We start from the raw sequence: 17,365 nt of genomic DNA on the forward strand, positions 1-17,365 counted from the left end.
TTAAGGTTTTCGTACTTTATTGTTGTCAACCACAAAGATTTTTCCTGACCTCTAACTATAAATTCTTGACCAAAAGTTCGTCGCTAATTTCCATATATTTGTTGCTGGGCTGAGGAGACTAACTATTTTTCAATATATATTTTAGTAAACGGTCTCTCGCATTGTATTAGTACAATGGGTTACGCTATAAAACAATAAAAAAGATACGATTAAATTACTTCTCAGATAGTTTTGGGATTACTTAACTCAGTAAGGTTTGAGCACGTGTCAAAGATGGACTTCAATAAATAGAAAATATTTAATATTTTAAATTTCGATAAAGGCAAAAACGTTAACAAGACGGCTGGAAATGTGAATAGTATTTATGGTTCTGATACTGTGGTCTCGTCAAGTTAATTCCAACAATTTTGGACGGTTTCTGTCAGATCATTTAAAAAAAAATAAGAACTGTTCCATGTGTTCAGGATCTAAACATCGCACAATAAACCATATTAAATCATTTAACTCGAAACTCGGTGTATTGGAGTCACACGAGTTAACGCAAAAATAGTCTGATGCACTGAATTCACATCTGCAAATCGCTGCAAAATCGATCTGTTTCTAATCGGATAGTTACTGAGAATGAGAAAACATCAAGTGTAAACTGTCGTGGTCGAATGCCGGTGATGAGCCGGCGCAAGCCAGGGTTCACGGTCAGGAAAGTTTTGTTTTGTTTTTGATGAGATTGGCAGGGAATGATCTACTATGACCTGCTCCCCTGCGGCCAAAATCTTAATTCGGACATGTGCTATCAACACATGGACTGCTTGAGGAAAGCAATCGCTCAGATGTCCAATAGATGTGGGATTGTGTTCCATCAGATAGTGACCCGTCAGAAGTTTTAAGTTATAAGAAGGAGGTTCTTATGCATCCAACTTATAGTTCAGACCTGATAGCAATTGATTACTACAGTTTTCTGTCTATGGAAAATGATTTTCCTGGTGAAAAATTTGCCTCGAGTGCAGTTTGTGAAAATCGACTGTCGCAGTGTTTTTTCCACTGTTGCAGTGATTTCTATGAGAATGACATTATGTAATTACCTTTAAATACTATTTTAACACCGCAAAATCAGGAATATTTGAATTTGAATATTTGACCTAAGTCCAACGGCTAACTTTGCTAATAAAACCTTAAATTTATTGCCAAAAATAATTGATTTCGTTTTATTAGGCCTATAATTTTGTTATTAATAATGCAAATTCTCAAAAACTTAATCAAATAATATTTTGTTTATAATATAAGTTAATTACTCACCTTGAACTTATCCCCGTGATCCAATTTCCGCGTCAAATTTTATATTTCTAACATATAAATTTACATATTAAATGGCTCACCCCAAGTTTCTTAAAAATCAGAAATCAAAACATACAAGCAAATACTGTTAAAAACAAGTAAGGAAGGGCTAAGTTCGGGTGTAACCGAACATTTTATACTCTCGCAATTTATTGATGTAATTTTATAAAGATAACACAATTCGACCCATATATTGGGTATAAAGTTCAATAGAATAACGAAAATCATCATAAATAGTATATGGAGACTGAGGTAATTCCTAAACCGATTTCACTCGTTTTCACCACCAAGATACAATGTATCGAAGACTATACGCTCACTTCATTTAATATTACTTATAATTAGGTATATGGAATCTGGGGGAAGTTATGACCCGATTTTTACCATTTCAGGTACAGAGAGAAACTGGAATTAGAATTCAGAGGGAATGAATTACATTAAAATATCTGAGGGATTTACCTAAGTATATTTTCGGGGTAAAATTACCCTTAGGCACTGAGTTCTTCATGTTCGATATCAGGGGCCTTGAAAAGTCATGGTTCGATTTTGACAATTTTTTCACAAGTGATGCAACAGATCATATACAGTGTTTGTGTAAAGTTTTATTTCGCTATCTTCATTGTTTATATTATAAAGTGAAGGAATAAGATAAAATTCAAAAATGAGTTATATGGGTAGTTGTCGTGGTTGTGAACCAATTTCGGCAATTCACACGTGTCATCAGGGTGTCAAGAAAATATTATACACCAAATTTCATTAAAATCTGTCTAGTAGTTCCTGAGATATGGTTTTTGACCCATAAGTGGGCGACGCCACTCTCATTTTCAATTTTGTAAAAAAATCTCAGTGCAGCTTCCTTCTGCCATTTCTTATGTAAAATTTGGTGTTTCTGACCAAAGTGAGTTATCGCAATTTTAGTAATTTTAAACCTAACCTTTGTATGGGAAGTGGGCGTGGTTATTATCCGATTTCTTTCATTTTTGGACTGTATAAGGAAATGGCTAAAATAAACGCAGAAAGTTTGATTTATATAGCTTTATTGGTTTGCGAGTTATATACAAAAAACCTATTTGGGGGTGGGGTCGCGCCCACTTTTCCAAAAAAATTACATCCAAATGTGCCCCTAATGGGATCCTATGTTTCATTTTCATAACTTTATTTATGGCTTAGTTATGACACTGTATAGGTTTTCGGTTTCCGCCATTTTGTGGGCGTGACAGTGGACCATTTTCGAAAGCAACCTCCTCAGGGTGCCAAGGAACATATGTTCCAAGTTTCATTAAGATATCTTAATTTTTACTCAAGTTATCGCTTGCACGGACAGACGGACGGACAGACATCCGGATTTCAAATCCACTCGTCATCCTGATCATTTATGTATATATAACCCCATATCTAACTCTTATATTTCTTGGTGACACAAACAACCGTTAGGTGAACATAACTATTATACTCTGTGCAACAGGTTGCGAGAGTATAAAAACGATCAATCACTAACCTCAAGCAAAAATAAATTATGATTAACAGCTGATATTTTAGAAATTGCTCAGTGTCAGCCAAGTGCTAACTATTAATCAAAATCCAATCCGATTAGTCATATATTTAAAAAAAAAACAATAAAAGATGAAACGAACTAAACAAAAGAAAATATGTGGTCTCCGATTTTTAACAACGCCATTAAATTGATATTGTTTTTGTTGTTTTTGTTATTTTTGCAAAACTACTAATTTTTTTTTCCTATTCTGAGCTTACAATCGCGCTCTTATGTGAAGAGAAATAAGCGCTGAGTAATGCTACTTTCTCACACACTACTTGTTTATATTTAAATATATTGCCTACCTTTAGGCGCTGTACTAAGAATAATTTGTAGTAACCTATAGATTGCATATACTGCATATTAACTGTCAACTCGCTCTGTAATATTTATAATTTTTTTTTCTCTTTCACTTTCTACCCTCTCCTAGGACAAGTTGCTGAGCAAACTAGAGGAAAGCGAACCGGATCCACCAACCTCGCAAGAGGATGAATGTGTTATCTGTATAAATGCGCGCGCTACCATGCAAACATCACCGTGTGGCCATCGTGTCGTTTGTCGGCGCTGCTTTGTCAAAACAATACAAAGTGCCGTTGCACAGCGACTGCTGCCGCTACGCTGTGTGATCTGTCGTGCGCGTGTGAATCGCCTTACCTCCAGCTCGGGCACTTGGCGCATACAAGAGTCGGCGAGCAGCTATTCCATGGGTGCCAAAAGTTGGGCTTCCGCCGGTGTCGGTGCGGGCGGTGTACATGCCTCGGCAAGTTCCTATTCGATGGGCGATGCGCATAGCGGCCACCATGCCTTCCATCCACATCCGGCGCTACACGGTCGTTATCCGCGCAGTCCGAATGGTGGTGGCGGTGGCGGTCGTGTTGCACAATCGGATAGCTTGTATTCGATGAGTTCGACGGGTTCATCATCACTGTCGGGCGTCTCACATATGTCCGCCTACTCTAAGACGTCTTCCATTTCGAGTGGTCTCTGCTCACCCGCCTCACCCATATCACCGTCTGCCATGTCGGCGTACACACAGACACCGGTGCTGAATAATCATTTGGCGCCACCCGGCGCTTCAACGTCACATGGTACGCTCACGCTTTCGCCTTCCGGTTCATCCGTTTCGGGTTCACTCTCGCCACGTGATGATCATCATCATTCACATTCGCATTCGGGTGGTTGCCCGGCGGGCTGTTCGGGTGCCATACCGCGTAAGCCGCTCAATTCGTTGAGTAATTCTTCGTCGAGCGGTTCGAGTATCAGCAGCTGCAGTAGTTTTCCGCCCGCCACTCATACTTATCCTGGACGTCGCCACACCAAGGGACGACTGACGGATCTGCAAAACCGACTGCCACCAATTAAGGAGTTTCGCAGTCCAGCCAAAGTGCCACATCCTTCGCCGGTGCACATCAGCAATCCACGTTTTCGGTGCGTTCTCTTCTGTACAGTTCAAAATCTTTAACAACCATATATTTTGTATTTACAGTTACTCCACTTACACCAAATCCTCATCGAGTGCGCACGAAATTGCTCCCTTGCTATGCGAACCGTCTTCACCACCAAAAAGACCCATGAACATACTGGTGGGTTCTGCGTCTACTAATGGCTTATGTCCACCGCCGCTAAAGGCTGGTGGTAGTGCTAAAATTAGTCCGCTGGTATCGAAGAACTCGCTGCCAAAGAACGCCTACACTTTGGGTAATAAAGATAAGAAGACTCCAATGAATAGTACCAGCGGTAATAGCGCCAAAGTGAATGGCAAGCTTACAAATGTAACAACCAATAACAATAAGAAGTTGACTCATGATGCTAACGGTAATAGCGTATCAACGACGTCAACCCCCATACCGAAATCGACTGCGTCGAACCAAAATAGCAATAATAAATCGTATTCAGCGCCAACCTCACGCTCCAACTCTTCCAATCGAAGTTTTCCACTATTCTCCAATAGCAATAGTAATCATAGTAAGTACAACATATTTTAGGAGTATTTTATAAAATTTTTAAGCCTTAAACATCTCATAAAAACTAATCACCGGTTTCGAACTGCTGAGCTTTGGACCGCATTTGATTTTAAAGACACAGAATTTTTACGTAGCAGCAAATGGATCGAACCGTTAGTGATGACCGCTACCATCAAACATATCCAACCTCTGCTATATTGTCTTCTCTAACAGTTTTGACTCTCAAGCTGATAATATTTGCTATCCCAACTGTTTAGAAGAGCTTTGAAACCATTTAGTGTCATTTACATACTATTTTATATCTATAATACTCATAAAAGAGTGAGCTAATTCAGCCCTACAGACAAATAAAGATATCAGCCGTTAGCCACTAAATACAAACCAATAAACCGCAATGATTTATGTACCAAAAAAGTCTTTTCTCTAATTATGGAACATGTCCTACTACAAATCTGGAGAGATGTTTCACTTCCATATCACTTGGATTCAAGTCGTTCATATCAATTCACAACCGCCTCCGTCTTGAAAAACTCGGTATCTCTTCAATTCTGTACTTCTGCAATATTTCTGGGATGAGAGTTTATATGAGGCACCTCTTGACAGAGGTGGTAAGATGGATCGTATCGTCCGGAACGGAAGTCTGTGAACATTTTGGATTTTTTATAAACTGATGTACTCAAAGAATTGTCATTACCTGCCAAGAGGCGATTGACGTTAGAAAAGCTCTTTATGAGCTTTGGCCTGCTGAAGAATACGCCTTCAAGCTACTCTGTCTTTTGCAGTCTCTCTTCATTTTTCCACTCGGAGCTTCTCAAGATCTTCGTTTAATTCGTATTTCCATTCTGATCTTGACCTCCCTATTGCTTTGCTGATGAATGTTTCCGAGTCCATTACCTTTTTCGAAGTTTTGGATCATCCATTCTTGTAATATGTCCAAGCCATCTTATACGTTACCTTTAAATAAATCGCACTACGTTTCACCTTTTATTACATGGCCTGGGATCCAGACCTATGTGAGTCACTAGACTCTATGTATATCATGTCGGATCCAACTATAAAATACGATAGTTACGTCTTAAGGATTCATGCTCCTGAAGCGCTTTCTATTCACACTACTATTAAAGCACTTAATTCAAGAGAAATCACTTAACTTAACCAACAATCAAACTGAGAAATGCCATACATTCGAATCGAGATTCCCCAAATAGCTCGGCTTTAAATTTGTCACTCATCATAAAGTTTTAAAAATATCTAAGCACACGTTATATTATACTACATTATCAGGAAACTTTTAAATAGTAGAGTAATTTCCATCACCGCCTCCAATTACACGACGATGACAGATAATTTGAATAATTTCCTTTCCGTACACACACCACTATCACCTCATCAACACTCTGTATACAGTATTCCAATTGCATTTATTTCTACTCTTTTGTTTCACATTGTTGTAGAGGAGAAAGCCGACAATAAGAAGAATGAATCTATGGAGCGTAAAAAGAAGGAGGAGAAACTGAAACTGAAAGCGGAAAAGGAAGCGAGAAAGGTGGGTGTACGTCAACGTGACGCTACAGCAACAGCACGTACTAACGGTGTTTATAAAGATGAACATAACAAAAATAATAAGCAAAATAATATAAAAAATGTTGTTGAAGAAGATAAAGATGATAATAATGATGAGGATGAAGATAATGATGATGTTAAAGATAAAGATGAAGATGAAGATGATGCACATAACGTCGTTGATGGTCGTAATGTTGGTGGTGTTGGTGTCGGTGGTGGGTTATTATGCTTGTATGGTGGTTTGGCTGCCTGGAAAGTAATGTCGGTAATTGGTCTATCACACACAAAATGCATTTTCATTGTTGAGTTGCTTTTCTATTTTCGCTTATTTCTTTCTACAATATTTTTGAGTCTTTTCGTTTTTGAATGCACCGTTATGTAGTTTTTTTTTAGTTTTCTGTGAAATAGCTCAGCATTTGATGTTTGTATCGTGTTCTATTGAATAAGTACAACTGCCGCCTATATAGTAAGATAAATTTTAATATGTGACTACATAGCATCAGAGGAATGTGGATAACTTCGGCTATGGCAGTCAGACACCAACGACCCTCTATTATTATATTCCTGTAGTCAACTCTTTCAGATCACTTTTTAAGTCAGATCACTCTTTTGTAAAAATACATAATTCTACTGGTTCTGGAGCTTCATACCTTAAATATGTTACTTTTACTTGTTGGATAGTCAAAACTTTTTTTACTGTCATGGTGACTTATCGGCAAGCAATATCAAAACTCGCGCTCACTTTTCTATCATAAAAACCTCATACAATACATAAAGATGACTTGAAACATAATAGACTTTATAGTTTTCGAATAAAGGCAATACAAATATAACAAAAAGAAGAAGAAGCTTAATAGATTTGGAAGCCAGCAATGACAGTCGTAATATTTGAAGGCACATAATCAAACTGGAAGAGAGTAGCTATGGTGATCTAGTTCATATTTTCAAATGTTTGGTGATTATCTTAATGTTCTAAACAGAGATCGCTAAACTTTCTTCAATGTGCTTCGCAATCTCTTGACGTGGGAAACTATTATTGAAAGAACTAGGGTATTAGTATAAAATAGTAGTATTTGCTTTAGTATCGAGTTTTTAAAAAGTTTTTAGGTCCATATCAACTTCAAATACAACTGTGTATGCATTCTGATTATATATTATTTCTTTAATTTTATTGTTAAATTTGCACATTAACTCTTTTTATTCTCACATAAATGTTTGTAGTCTAGCTTAAAACTATATTCATTCTCTTTCTATTTGTATTCAAAATAATATTTTTTTATTGGAGAATATAGATTTTAAAGAAGTACTTCTATTATCGGAAGCATTTTAATAGCATTCTTCTATGGATTCTATAACTATCTCTCACTCATTTCGTTATCCATAACAGCATTTTTTTCGGTTTCTTCTCCGCACTCTGTTTTTTACCATTTTAATTTTTTCTCTTTTATAGCCTTTTCGCAAAGGAGTTAATTTAGTAATTAAGAGGACTTTACTCGATAAAAACGCTGATTTAGAACGATGTACCATATAAAATAAAAATTTTATTTTTACATTATTTTTTATTATTATTCGAATACACATTGAGTTGACATTGGAATGTAAACACGCTATAAATTTTTCTGTGGTTATCGATAAAATAAATGATGAAGCTTACCTACTTCTTATGAACAGCAAAAAAAAATTATAACAGCTTAACGTTAATTGAGTAGCCGGCAGTGCGAAAGGCAGCAACTTTTCTTTCAATTATAAGCTTAATGTTCTAAATTGAGTTGGCTGTGCGGAAAGGCTATCACTTATTTTTTTATAATATCTACTATCCTAATTCTCTTGCATATTTTTAAATATTTTCTTAAATGTCTTTAAATTCTACTAAAAACTTAATTGCTTCTTCATTTAATACCTAGCACCTAGTCGTTAATTGTTGTCTTTCGTTTGCTCTCTCAATTGTATGCCATTTTATTGTTGTTTTATTATATATACATATATTCAGCAACAGTGCATTGTTTTCTAGTGCTCGCTTTAAATGTGTGTTCGGGAGTAGCTACGCTTCCACTTTTCGGTTTTGTTTATTTACAACAATACGTGCTCTTGTTCCCGACAATAACCGCCACAAAGGGTGCACCACACACAGCACACACAATTAAATAGTATAACGGGAAGTAAGCGCCTGATGTTGCCAGATGATTGTATGGTTGTATGAATGTTGAAAAAGGATGAATAGGCACAATATACAATACACAGGATTGCTTTTTTGTTTTGACTATTCAAAACTTTATAGTTTTCTATATGTGTGTAGCATGTCGCATGCATTACAACAACCTCACAACAACGACTGAGTGGTTGCGTGTGAATGAAGTACGCAACAATTGGTAATTGGCTCACATACTACAAAACAATAAAAACAATAGAAAACTTTTAACAACAACAAACAAACAAACAATAAAATAAAGTTTTCATGTTACAAATTATATATATTTATACATAAATAGAGTAGTCATGATTTTTTTCTTGATAATTAACTATTTAATTACACATAATAATGATAATAGCTAGCAATTAGGAATTATTTGTGTGTAATCAAAGTTCGTTGGCAGATGAAGTTTTTTTTTGGAAAACAGTTTATATAATAGTTATATAACAGTTCAGTATATATTCCTATATAATAATTACTTAGCTAGCTAACGGTAATTTTTATTCACTGTATTCATTACACTGAGATTCTGTGAGTTAAAGTTACGACTTTCAAGTAGTTAATTACTATGTAATTTTGCGCTCATATATGACACGTTATCGCTACTGTAGCAGAAAGTAATCCGTTTTTCTCTCCCTCTCTCTTCCCATTTTGTGTTTTATAAACTCTGTTTTGCAGGAAGAGAAGCGACTCGCCAAGGAAGAGGAACGTTTAGCGAAGCTAATTGCCAAGGAAGAGAAGAAGAAGGGTAAAAAGGAAGCTAAGGAACTGCTCATCGCGAATGATGGCAACTGCAAGAAGTGAGGCTTATAAAATGCTAATTGCAATAAATGGCTTGTAAATGTATGATAATAAGATGAATTAATAATAAAAGAATAAAAAATAATAATTACCAACAACAACAACAATAGCAATAGAAAGAAAATGAAAAATCACTAAATCGCGATAAAAAGTGCAATTATAGGACTGAGAGTACTAAATTTTAGGTAAAAAGTATTAATTTGCATGCGAAAAGTGCTTATTGGTTGCAGTGAGTACTAAATAAACAACAATAAGTACTGAATTAATTAGGCAAAGTACGAAAATATATACTATAAGTACTAAATGGTGTACTAAAAGTACTTAAAATTATGCTGAAATACAAAAAAGGCACGTGTACTAGATTTTGTACTAATTTCACTAAAGTGCACGTGAAAGTATTAAAATATGTACTAAAAGTATTAAAATAATATGCAAGAGTACTAAATTACATCAAATAGTTGAAGAATTACAAGCAAGAAGTACTAACATGTGTACTAAAAGATTTTAAGAGCAAGTCAAAGTAATAAATTACTGTAATTTTGTAGTAAAAGTACTACAGACAATGCTGAAGTTCTAAAAAGTGTGCCAGTGTACTATATTATGTACTAAAATCATTTCAGAGGTTTAAGCCTTGTCCTAATGTACTAAATTCCATAAAACAAATATTCAATTTTGTCCTAATATAATAAACAACATGCAAAAGTACCGAATTACTGGCAATAAGTTGTCAATTGGAAACCAAAACTAAGTCGAAAGCAAAAAATACTATTGTTTACAGAGATTCTTAAAATATGAAAGTACTACAAGGAAATTTCAAGTACTAAAGAGCATGCTTTACTAATCTACTTACAAGCAATACTAAATTTTGTACTAAGAATCATTTAACATCTTGTAATATCATAATGTACTAATTACGTACTAAGCATTAATGAAGTACTAAATTGTGTAATAAATGTATTAAATTGCAAGCAATAGGTACTGAATAACATGCAAGTAGTACTATATTCTGTACTAAACATATGAACCATAATAAAGTTCTAGGCAATAAATACTAAATGTATAGAGTACTAAATTTCGAGGAAAAGTACTAAAATTGAAAATATCGCATTAAATTACATTCATATAATACTGAATTGCAACCACAAAGTTCTAAAATAAATAAATAATTGTTGAAAAGATCACCGAAACTTAAACCAGAGCTGTTAGAGCTATTCTAAAATATCAGTTCAACAAATCTCATCAGCATTAGCAATAGCAAATAATAGCATAAATTACAAGCAAAACAATTCTAAATTCTAAAACAAAAGTACTAAATTGTGTACAAGCAAAATAAAATTAAATGAAAAAGTACTAAAATATTTGCAATTAGTACTGAACCAGATACTGAGTATAGAATATGAGAATAAATAGAGGAATTATTTATTTACAAAAAAAAGGTACTAAAAAAAAGTGCTAAAATGCGGAAAAGTACTAAAGTACGAAAATTTCAAGTAAAAGTACTAAATACCACATAATAACAGAAAACTGCAACAATAAGTACTAAAATTATATACCACAAATACTAAATCACACAGAAGAAGAGTTTATAGTGAAAAAGGTACTAAAAGTACTAAGTGACAAGAAAAAATTATTGATCACAATCGAAAATTATGTACTAAAAGTAATTATAAAAAAAGGAAAACTAAATACTAACCACAAATTCCCCAAAAAACTACATATTTACAACACCGTCAAAAGCAAAACTTCTAAATTACAACAAAGATTCTAAGCAACACAGTAACTACTACTCAGTACTTTCTAAATGCTACTATAATTGTAGCGATTACTTAAAAAACAACTCATAAGCTATTTACTACTTACTTAAGTAATTTTAATTATTAAGCTGTAAACGCCCTTACTGATACATATATACTGTACTAAAGAGTTAGTATAAAGTTGATTATTTTTAAAAAGTAATTAATTACATAATTTTAACAGAAAAAAACGTACTTTATAAAGACCTAAAGTAATTGAATTTTAATGAATTAATGTAGTTTACTCCAATAAATGCCAATTTGACTAACACCAAACGGTAATACATACATGCAATTTAAAAAAAAAAATTAATTATAAATTAAAATTTAAAAGAATTCCAAAAAAACTCATACAAATTTTAACTGAAAAAAAAATTGGAATATATGTATTGAAGTTTTCAATATTTTACTTCTTTTCAAATGTTTCCAAGATTTGGAACTTTGTACAATATTAATTTTTTAAACATTTCTCTTTAGAACTCATTTTTTAAAGTTTATTATTTTTACTAGGGTGACCAGAGGTTTGGAAAAAACGTGTATGTATTATTAAGTAGAGATTCAAATAACGAAGTTTCAACCTTTTTACCACATTTTAGTTAGAAATTCGAAAAATATTGTTTCAAAATAGTAATAAACAAATCGGGAGTTTACTGTGTGGGATCAAAATATATAAAAGTTCTGTCAGTTTTAAAACAAAAGAGATATTTAACTGTTCTGCTGTCTAAATTTGTTTTTATAAATTCCTTCTTTTAACTAACCTCACCTTATGTACCCACTCATTAACCACTTTCTCCGAAGGCAACTCTGGCTTTAACGAACTTTTCTGAGTTAAATTTGTATTAATAGACCTAATTTTATTCCCGAATACACATTGTGTAATAAAAGTATTGAAATTAAAAAAAAAACTGTCTAAAATATAATATCTTGAAAAAGTTGTCTCAAAGCCTTATGATTCAGTGCCAAATAATATCTGTCTAAATATACTCATCAGCTCGTACTCGAAATGTATTGCCCATATACTTATGTGTATATAGTTGTAATACTTATTTTCGAAAATTTCTCCTTTTACAACACTCTGCCGCCAGTTGTAGAGTTCAAAGTTGAGAAGAGGCCTTAAAAATAGCACATGAAACTGTAAATCTTTATAAAATCCAGAAGCATTGTGACAGCTACGAAATAAAAAGTTTTTATAGCCGTATTCGATTCGACATTGCAATGCTCAAAAAATAGGAGAAAATTTTTTGCAATTTCTCTATAATTTTCTCCTATTTTGTATAACACTACTACTATTTTCTGCAATTTCTCTATAATTTTCTCCTATTTTGTATAACTACTACTACTATTTTCTGCAATTTCTCTATAATTTTCTCCTATTTTCTGCAATTTCTCTATAATTTTCTCCTATTTTGTATAACTACTACTACTATTTTCTGCAATTTCTTTATAATTTTCTGCTAATTTGTATAACTACTACTACTATTTTCTGCAATCTAATATATAAAATTCTCGTGTCACGGTGTACGTTATTGAACTCTTCTGAAACCGCTCGACAGATTTTCGTGAATCTTAGCGTGCATATCGGCTAGGATTGAGAATCGGACAACATCTATTTTTCATCCTCCTAAATGGTCCACCCCTAAATTTTTTTAACTTTCCGCGAAGAAAATTAAAAATTTTCTAAAATCGGGAAGTTATTGGTTGTTGAAGTTCAAACCGATCTGACTAATTTTAGTCTTGAAATATTCGTGGAAGGCCAGAAAATATTAGAAATTTAGTATATGGAAAAAATTGCGAGAAAGATATCAATAAGAGAATTTTATTCGAGTTGACAAAAAAATATAAAAAGAGACAACAAAAAAATATTATTTTGAAGTTTGTCATTGGTGCTTTGTTAAAATATTTTTGTTATTGTTCAATAACAAATTCGATAGCCCAAAACAATTTGTAAAAAATAAGGAAAGGCTAAGTTCACGTCCAACCGAACATTTTACACTCTCGCAATTTATTGATGGAATTTTATTAAGATAACACACAATATGACCTATATATTCGGCATAGAGTCCCATAGAAAATCATAACATATAGTATATAAGGGCTGATGTGATTCCAGAACCAATTGCACTCATTTTCACCACCAAGGTTAACGGAATAGGGGTAACTTGGCACCTCAGTTATAGAGCTTTACTGTCTCACAAATTTACAAATGATAGCAGCAAGACTGTTATGCTGTTTAATTCAATATAAAATAATTCGTATATGTCTCATTGAGGTGTTATCAACTCTGACTATTTTTTATTGACTTATAGCTATCTTTTGAATTTATACCAGTTGTTTGTTCGATTCGCCACTCGCCAAAAATTGGCGTTTAAAAATTTAACTGAATTTTAGCACTCACCTTTCCTTTGATATTTTGTAAATATACAAGGCGTGTTAAAAAATTAACTAAAATTGCTTTAACTTTTTCCTCTTTGAAAAAATAAAGAGACTCGCTTTAACGTTTTCCTCTTTCAAAAAATAAAGAGAACCTCAAAGGGCCGTAGTTTTACAAGCATAAAAGAAATCGCTGAAAGAGGTATATTCAATGGGTACTATTTTAAAAGGGGTCAACGTTATTGCAAACGAATGAACCCTCTGATGATTAGTTCCTTGCGGTGAGCAATTCTCATAAGGCTTTCTGCAATAAATTCGATAAATACTTTTTAAGTTGAAACGTTTACTTTCTCTCTAAAATTAGGACCCTGTCTTCTGCAACATTTTCAAAGATGGTTTTTTTTATATATAACAACAACTCTATGTTTCAACAAGTATTACAACTATTAAAGATTGTTTAATAAAATTGTTTAACTTAACTTTATTTTTTTTTCAACTTCACTCTTTTTCACTAATTTGAATTCTTTTTCTTTCCAAAATTCGATAAAATTTATTGTATTTCAATGATTTCAAACTGTTATACAGTCGTTTATAATAGTACAACGACTGTTCATTATTAGTAGCATTCAAAAATAATGGTTAATATATGAAAATAACATTGAAACATATATAAAAAGTAAAATTCTAAAATTCAAAATCTTCTTCTTGGCATAAAATTAATAAGTATTCCAAAAATTAGCATATAACTTCTAACTTTTCTAAAGTAATTACCAAAAATATGTGTGTATGTCAGTAGAATTTTCAAAGAAAAATATTGCAAGCGTATATTTTATATTAAAAAGTTTATGAAAATGAAAATTTTGAAAAAATCACATATTCTAACTTCTAGTGAGATATTTCTATATTAGATTTTTACTATAAAAAATTGTGTAAAACAAGTTTAGTACTTATACTTATGGCAGATGCTGTATGTAGATTTGAATTAATGAATTAAGTATGTATGTATGTATTATATTTGTACTTAGTAAAAGCATAGTTCGAAATGTGAAAAAATATATTTAGTAGTTTTGGTATTTAATAAAAGTGAATAATAATTAAATAAATAAAAAACAACAATAACAAATACATATGTTGTTTTTATAGAAAATTGCCTTGTGAATAAAAATCTGGCTATTTTCTATACATATATACTACTATACTACTCTAGACTTCTATACATACATATATATAAGTATGTATATTCAATTTAGGTACCGTTAATTATACATATAAACACATAAATTGTGATTATTATGAGTTACATATGTACATATAATATGTTTGTATATTTTGTGAGATTAGCTGTAAACGAGGCGAACACAATTCTACACACAATTATTGCAATTATATGAAAAGATTACAAAAAAACAAAAACAAAGAGAACAAAAATTAACCATTAATCGTGTGTGTCTATGAAATGTCTGAAATTGAAGGCGCAATAACAACAAATACAAATCAATAAAGGTCATAAAGGCGATGAGCCAGAACAGTCTTATATAATAATCTTAAGTATATATGTATATATACAATATATAAAGGTAATTTTAAGTAATTAGTTATTATGTAATTGAAGTAATTAAGTATTGCTGGATGCATTCTACACCTCTGCATCTTCATCAAGTGCAGCAACAACATCAACAGTAACATTGAAAGTATTCAAATGAGAAGCAATGAATTTGATGTTACAAGTATATATGAATAGTGTTAAATTAAGAACAACAATAAACATGTTATTTAGTTATAAAAAAAGGATGGAGAAGTTTTTAAATTCGATTAGAAGTGAACAGAACTCACTAAGTATTCATTTTATTCCTCTCAAAGGCATGCACTTCTCCAAAGTGTACTGAGTATGAAAATCAAAACTTGTTTTTGCTTTAACAGCTGGTTTGACAACACATCTAAACCTTAAAAAAAGTATTGAGCCTTCCTCTCTAGCCCGCCTATTTTTTGTGTGTTGTTAAAAAAATTTATTATATTTAAAACCTCTGACCAATTTGTAGGTCTATGTACGTCAAGGATATTCCATAAGAAGGAATTAAAAACTCGAACTTTAACCTCAAGTAACCGAATAAAAATTTGTAAAGACCAGAAAAACTCGATTTAGAAAGAAAACGAAAAAGAGAAAATGCGGAGAAAATGAAGTACATGAGCCCTCTTTCTTACTAGAAATAATGATTACATTATTACTCGACGAGTTCTTAATTGGTAGTTCTGTTTTAAATTACGTCAATCTCTCTGAAGAGTGAGGACTACAGACCTAAGCTAAAGTGGCATACTCTTGTTGGCCGCCCTTGATTTCAACGTTGTGTCTTGGCTTTATACTTGATACAAATTAACCATAACTCAGAAGAAACCGACTTCGGGTTGACCTTCAGATTTGATCTTCGTCTGTATAATCGGTTTCTGTCTCTCTCGACATCGTTTGTAGAAAAAGTTTAGAGGATTGTCTTCTTATAAGTAATATTTTAGGCTTGTTTATGGTTCTCATGAACTTTTTCTGTTATGTATGCCGCATTAAGTCAGTGTGATGCATTATGTTGAAGATGGTTCTGTTTCCACGACTATTAATTTGGACTCCTTGACCCGTATGGCTAAACTTCTTGAGCGGTAGTATGCTGAACTCAAATGCAGTTCAGATCAGATCAGACGTTTCGTTGAGATCCCTTTTATAAATCCTTCTACTACTATGGATGATTTTTAATTTACAGGTAGTCTAAATCGATGTTATCCATATCATTTATTTCGATCGAGCATCTCTTTTTGTAAGGATTGTATAATGTTTTTATACCCTGAACAGGGTAGGCATCCAGAAGGATGCGTCGGAGGCCCTAAAAAGTATATATATAAATGATCAGTATGTTGAACTGAGTCGATTTAGCCATGTCCGTCTGTCTGTCTGTCTGTCTGTCTGTATATATACGAACTAGTCCTTCAGTTTTTAAGATATCGTTTTGAAATTTTGCAGATGTTATTTTCTGCTCGGAACTGCTGATATCGGACCACTATATCATATAGCTGCCATACAAACTGAACGAACGGAATCAAGGGCTTGTATGGAAAACTTCCGCATTTTACTACATATCTTCACGAAAATGGGTGTGAGTTAATGTTCAGATCGGTTAACTATATAACCTTAATGTTTCTAGCAAACAACCCGGCTAAAAGGAATTAGTAAAATGTTTTCTTTTTTTTACCACCTGTGAAGGGTATATTAGCTTCGGTACAGCCGAAGTTAACGTTTTTCTTGTTTTTTATTAAGGATATTTTTAGAAGTCTTACTAACACTAACCGAACAATTTTGATTTGTAAATTTGACAGCAATATATTAAGAGCTGAAAGTGAAACAGTGTTACATTTAAAGTAATTGTCCCGTAAATTTGAATGCCAGAAGTGAAGCGAATAAGTAGTGAATGAGGACAAGGCGAAATATCTCATCTCATCAAACAAGTAGTCGTCGCATTCGCGTCTTGGCTCCCACGTCACTGTTGACAGCCATAACTTTAAAGTAGATAGTTGCATCTACTTGGGAACCAGCATTAACAACACCAACAATTTCCGCATCGAAATCCACTCTTGCCAACAGGTGCTCCTTTGGACTGAGTAGGCAATTGAAAAGTAAAGTCCTCTCTCGATCCAAAATCAAACTCCCTCATTATTCCCATCCTGACTTATAGCGCGTGGAATATGTCCATATCCGGTAAGACGGTACTAGGAGAAAAGCTTTTCGAAATTAAGCTTTTGTGGAAGATTTATGGTTCTTTGAACATTGGCAACGACT

At 33.1% G+C, this 17,365-nt stretch overlaps 1 protein-coding gene across 2 annotated transcripts in view; it reads left to right on the forward strand.

Moving 5' to 3' along the window:
* The window catches only part of LOC105218454 (type-2 histone deacetylase 1), a 103,493-nt gene extending 89,169 nt beyond the window's left edge, over positions 1–14,324 (forward strand). The window contains exons 2-5 of one of the 2 annotated variants that reach the window (XM_029044277.2): positions 3,297–4,294; positions 4,353–4,831; positions 6,285–6,658; positions 9,263–14,324. In XM_029044277.2, the coding sequence (XP_028900110.1) occupies positions 3,297–4,294; positions 4,353–4,831; positions 6,285–6,658; positions 9,263–9,388 (1,977 nt within the window). In that variant the 3' untranslated portion in view covers positions 9,389–14,324. The remainder of the gene's footprint in view (positions 1–3,296; positions 4,295–4,352; positions 4,832–6,284; positions 6,659–9,262) is intronic. The other variant, XM_011194050.3, reaches the window with a different exon arrangement.
* Positions 14,325–17,365: the final 3,041 nt, after the last annotated feature.

Source organism: Zeugodacus cucurbitae, chromosome 6 (assembly GCF_028554725.1).
Source record: "Zeugodacus cucurbitae isolate PBARC_wt_2022May chromosome 6, idZeuCucr1.2, whole genome shotgun sequence".
NCBI lineage: Eukaryota > Metazoa > Arthropoda > Insecta > Diptera > Tephritidae > Zeugodacus > Zeugodacus cucurbitae.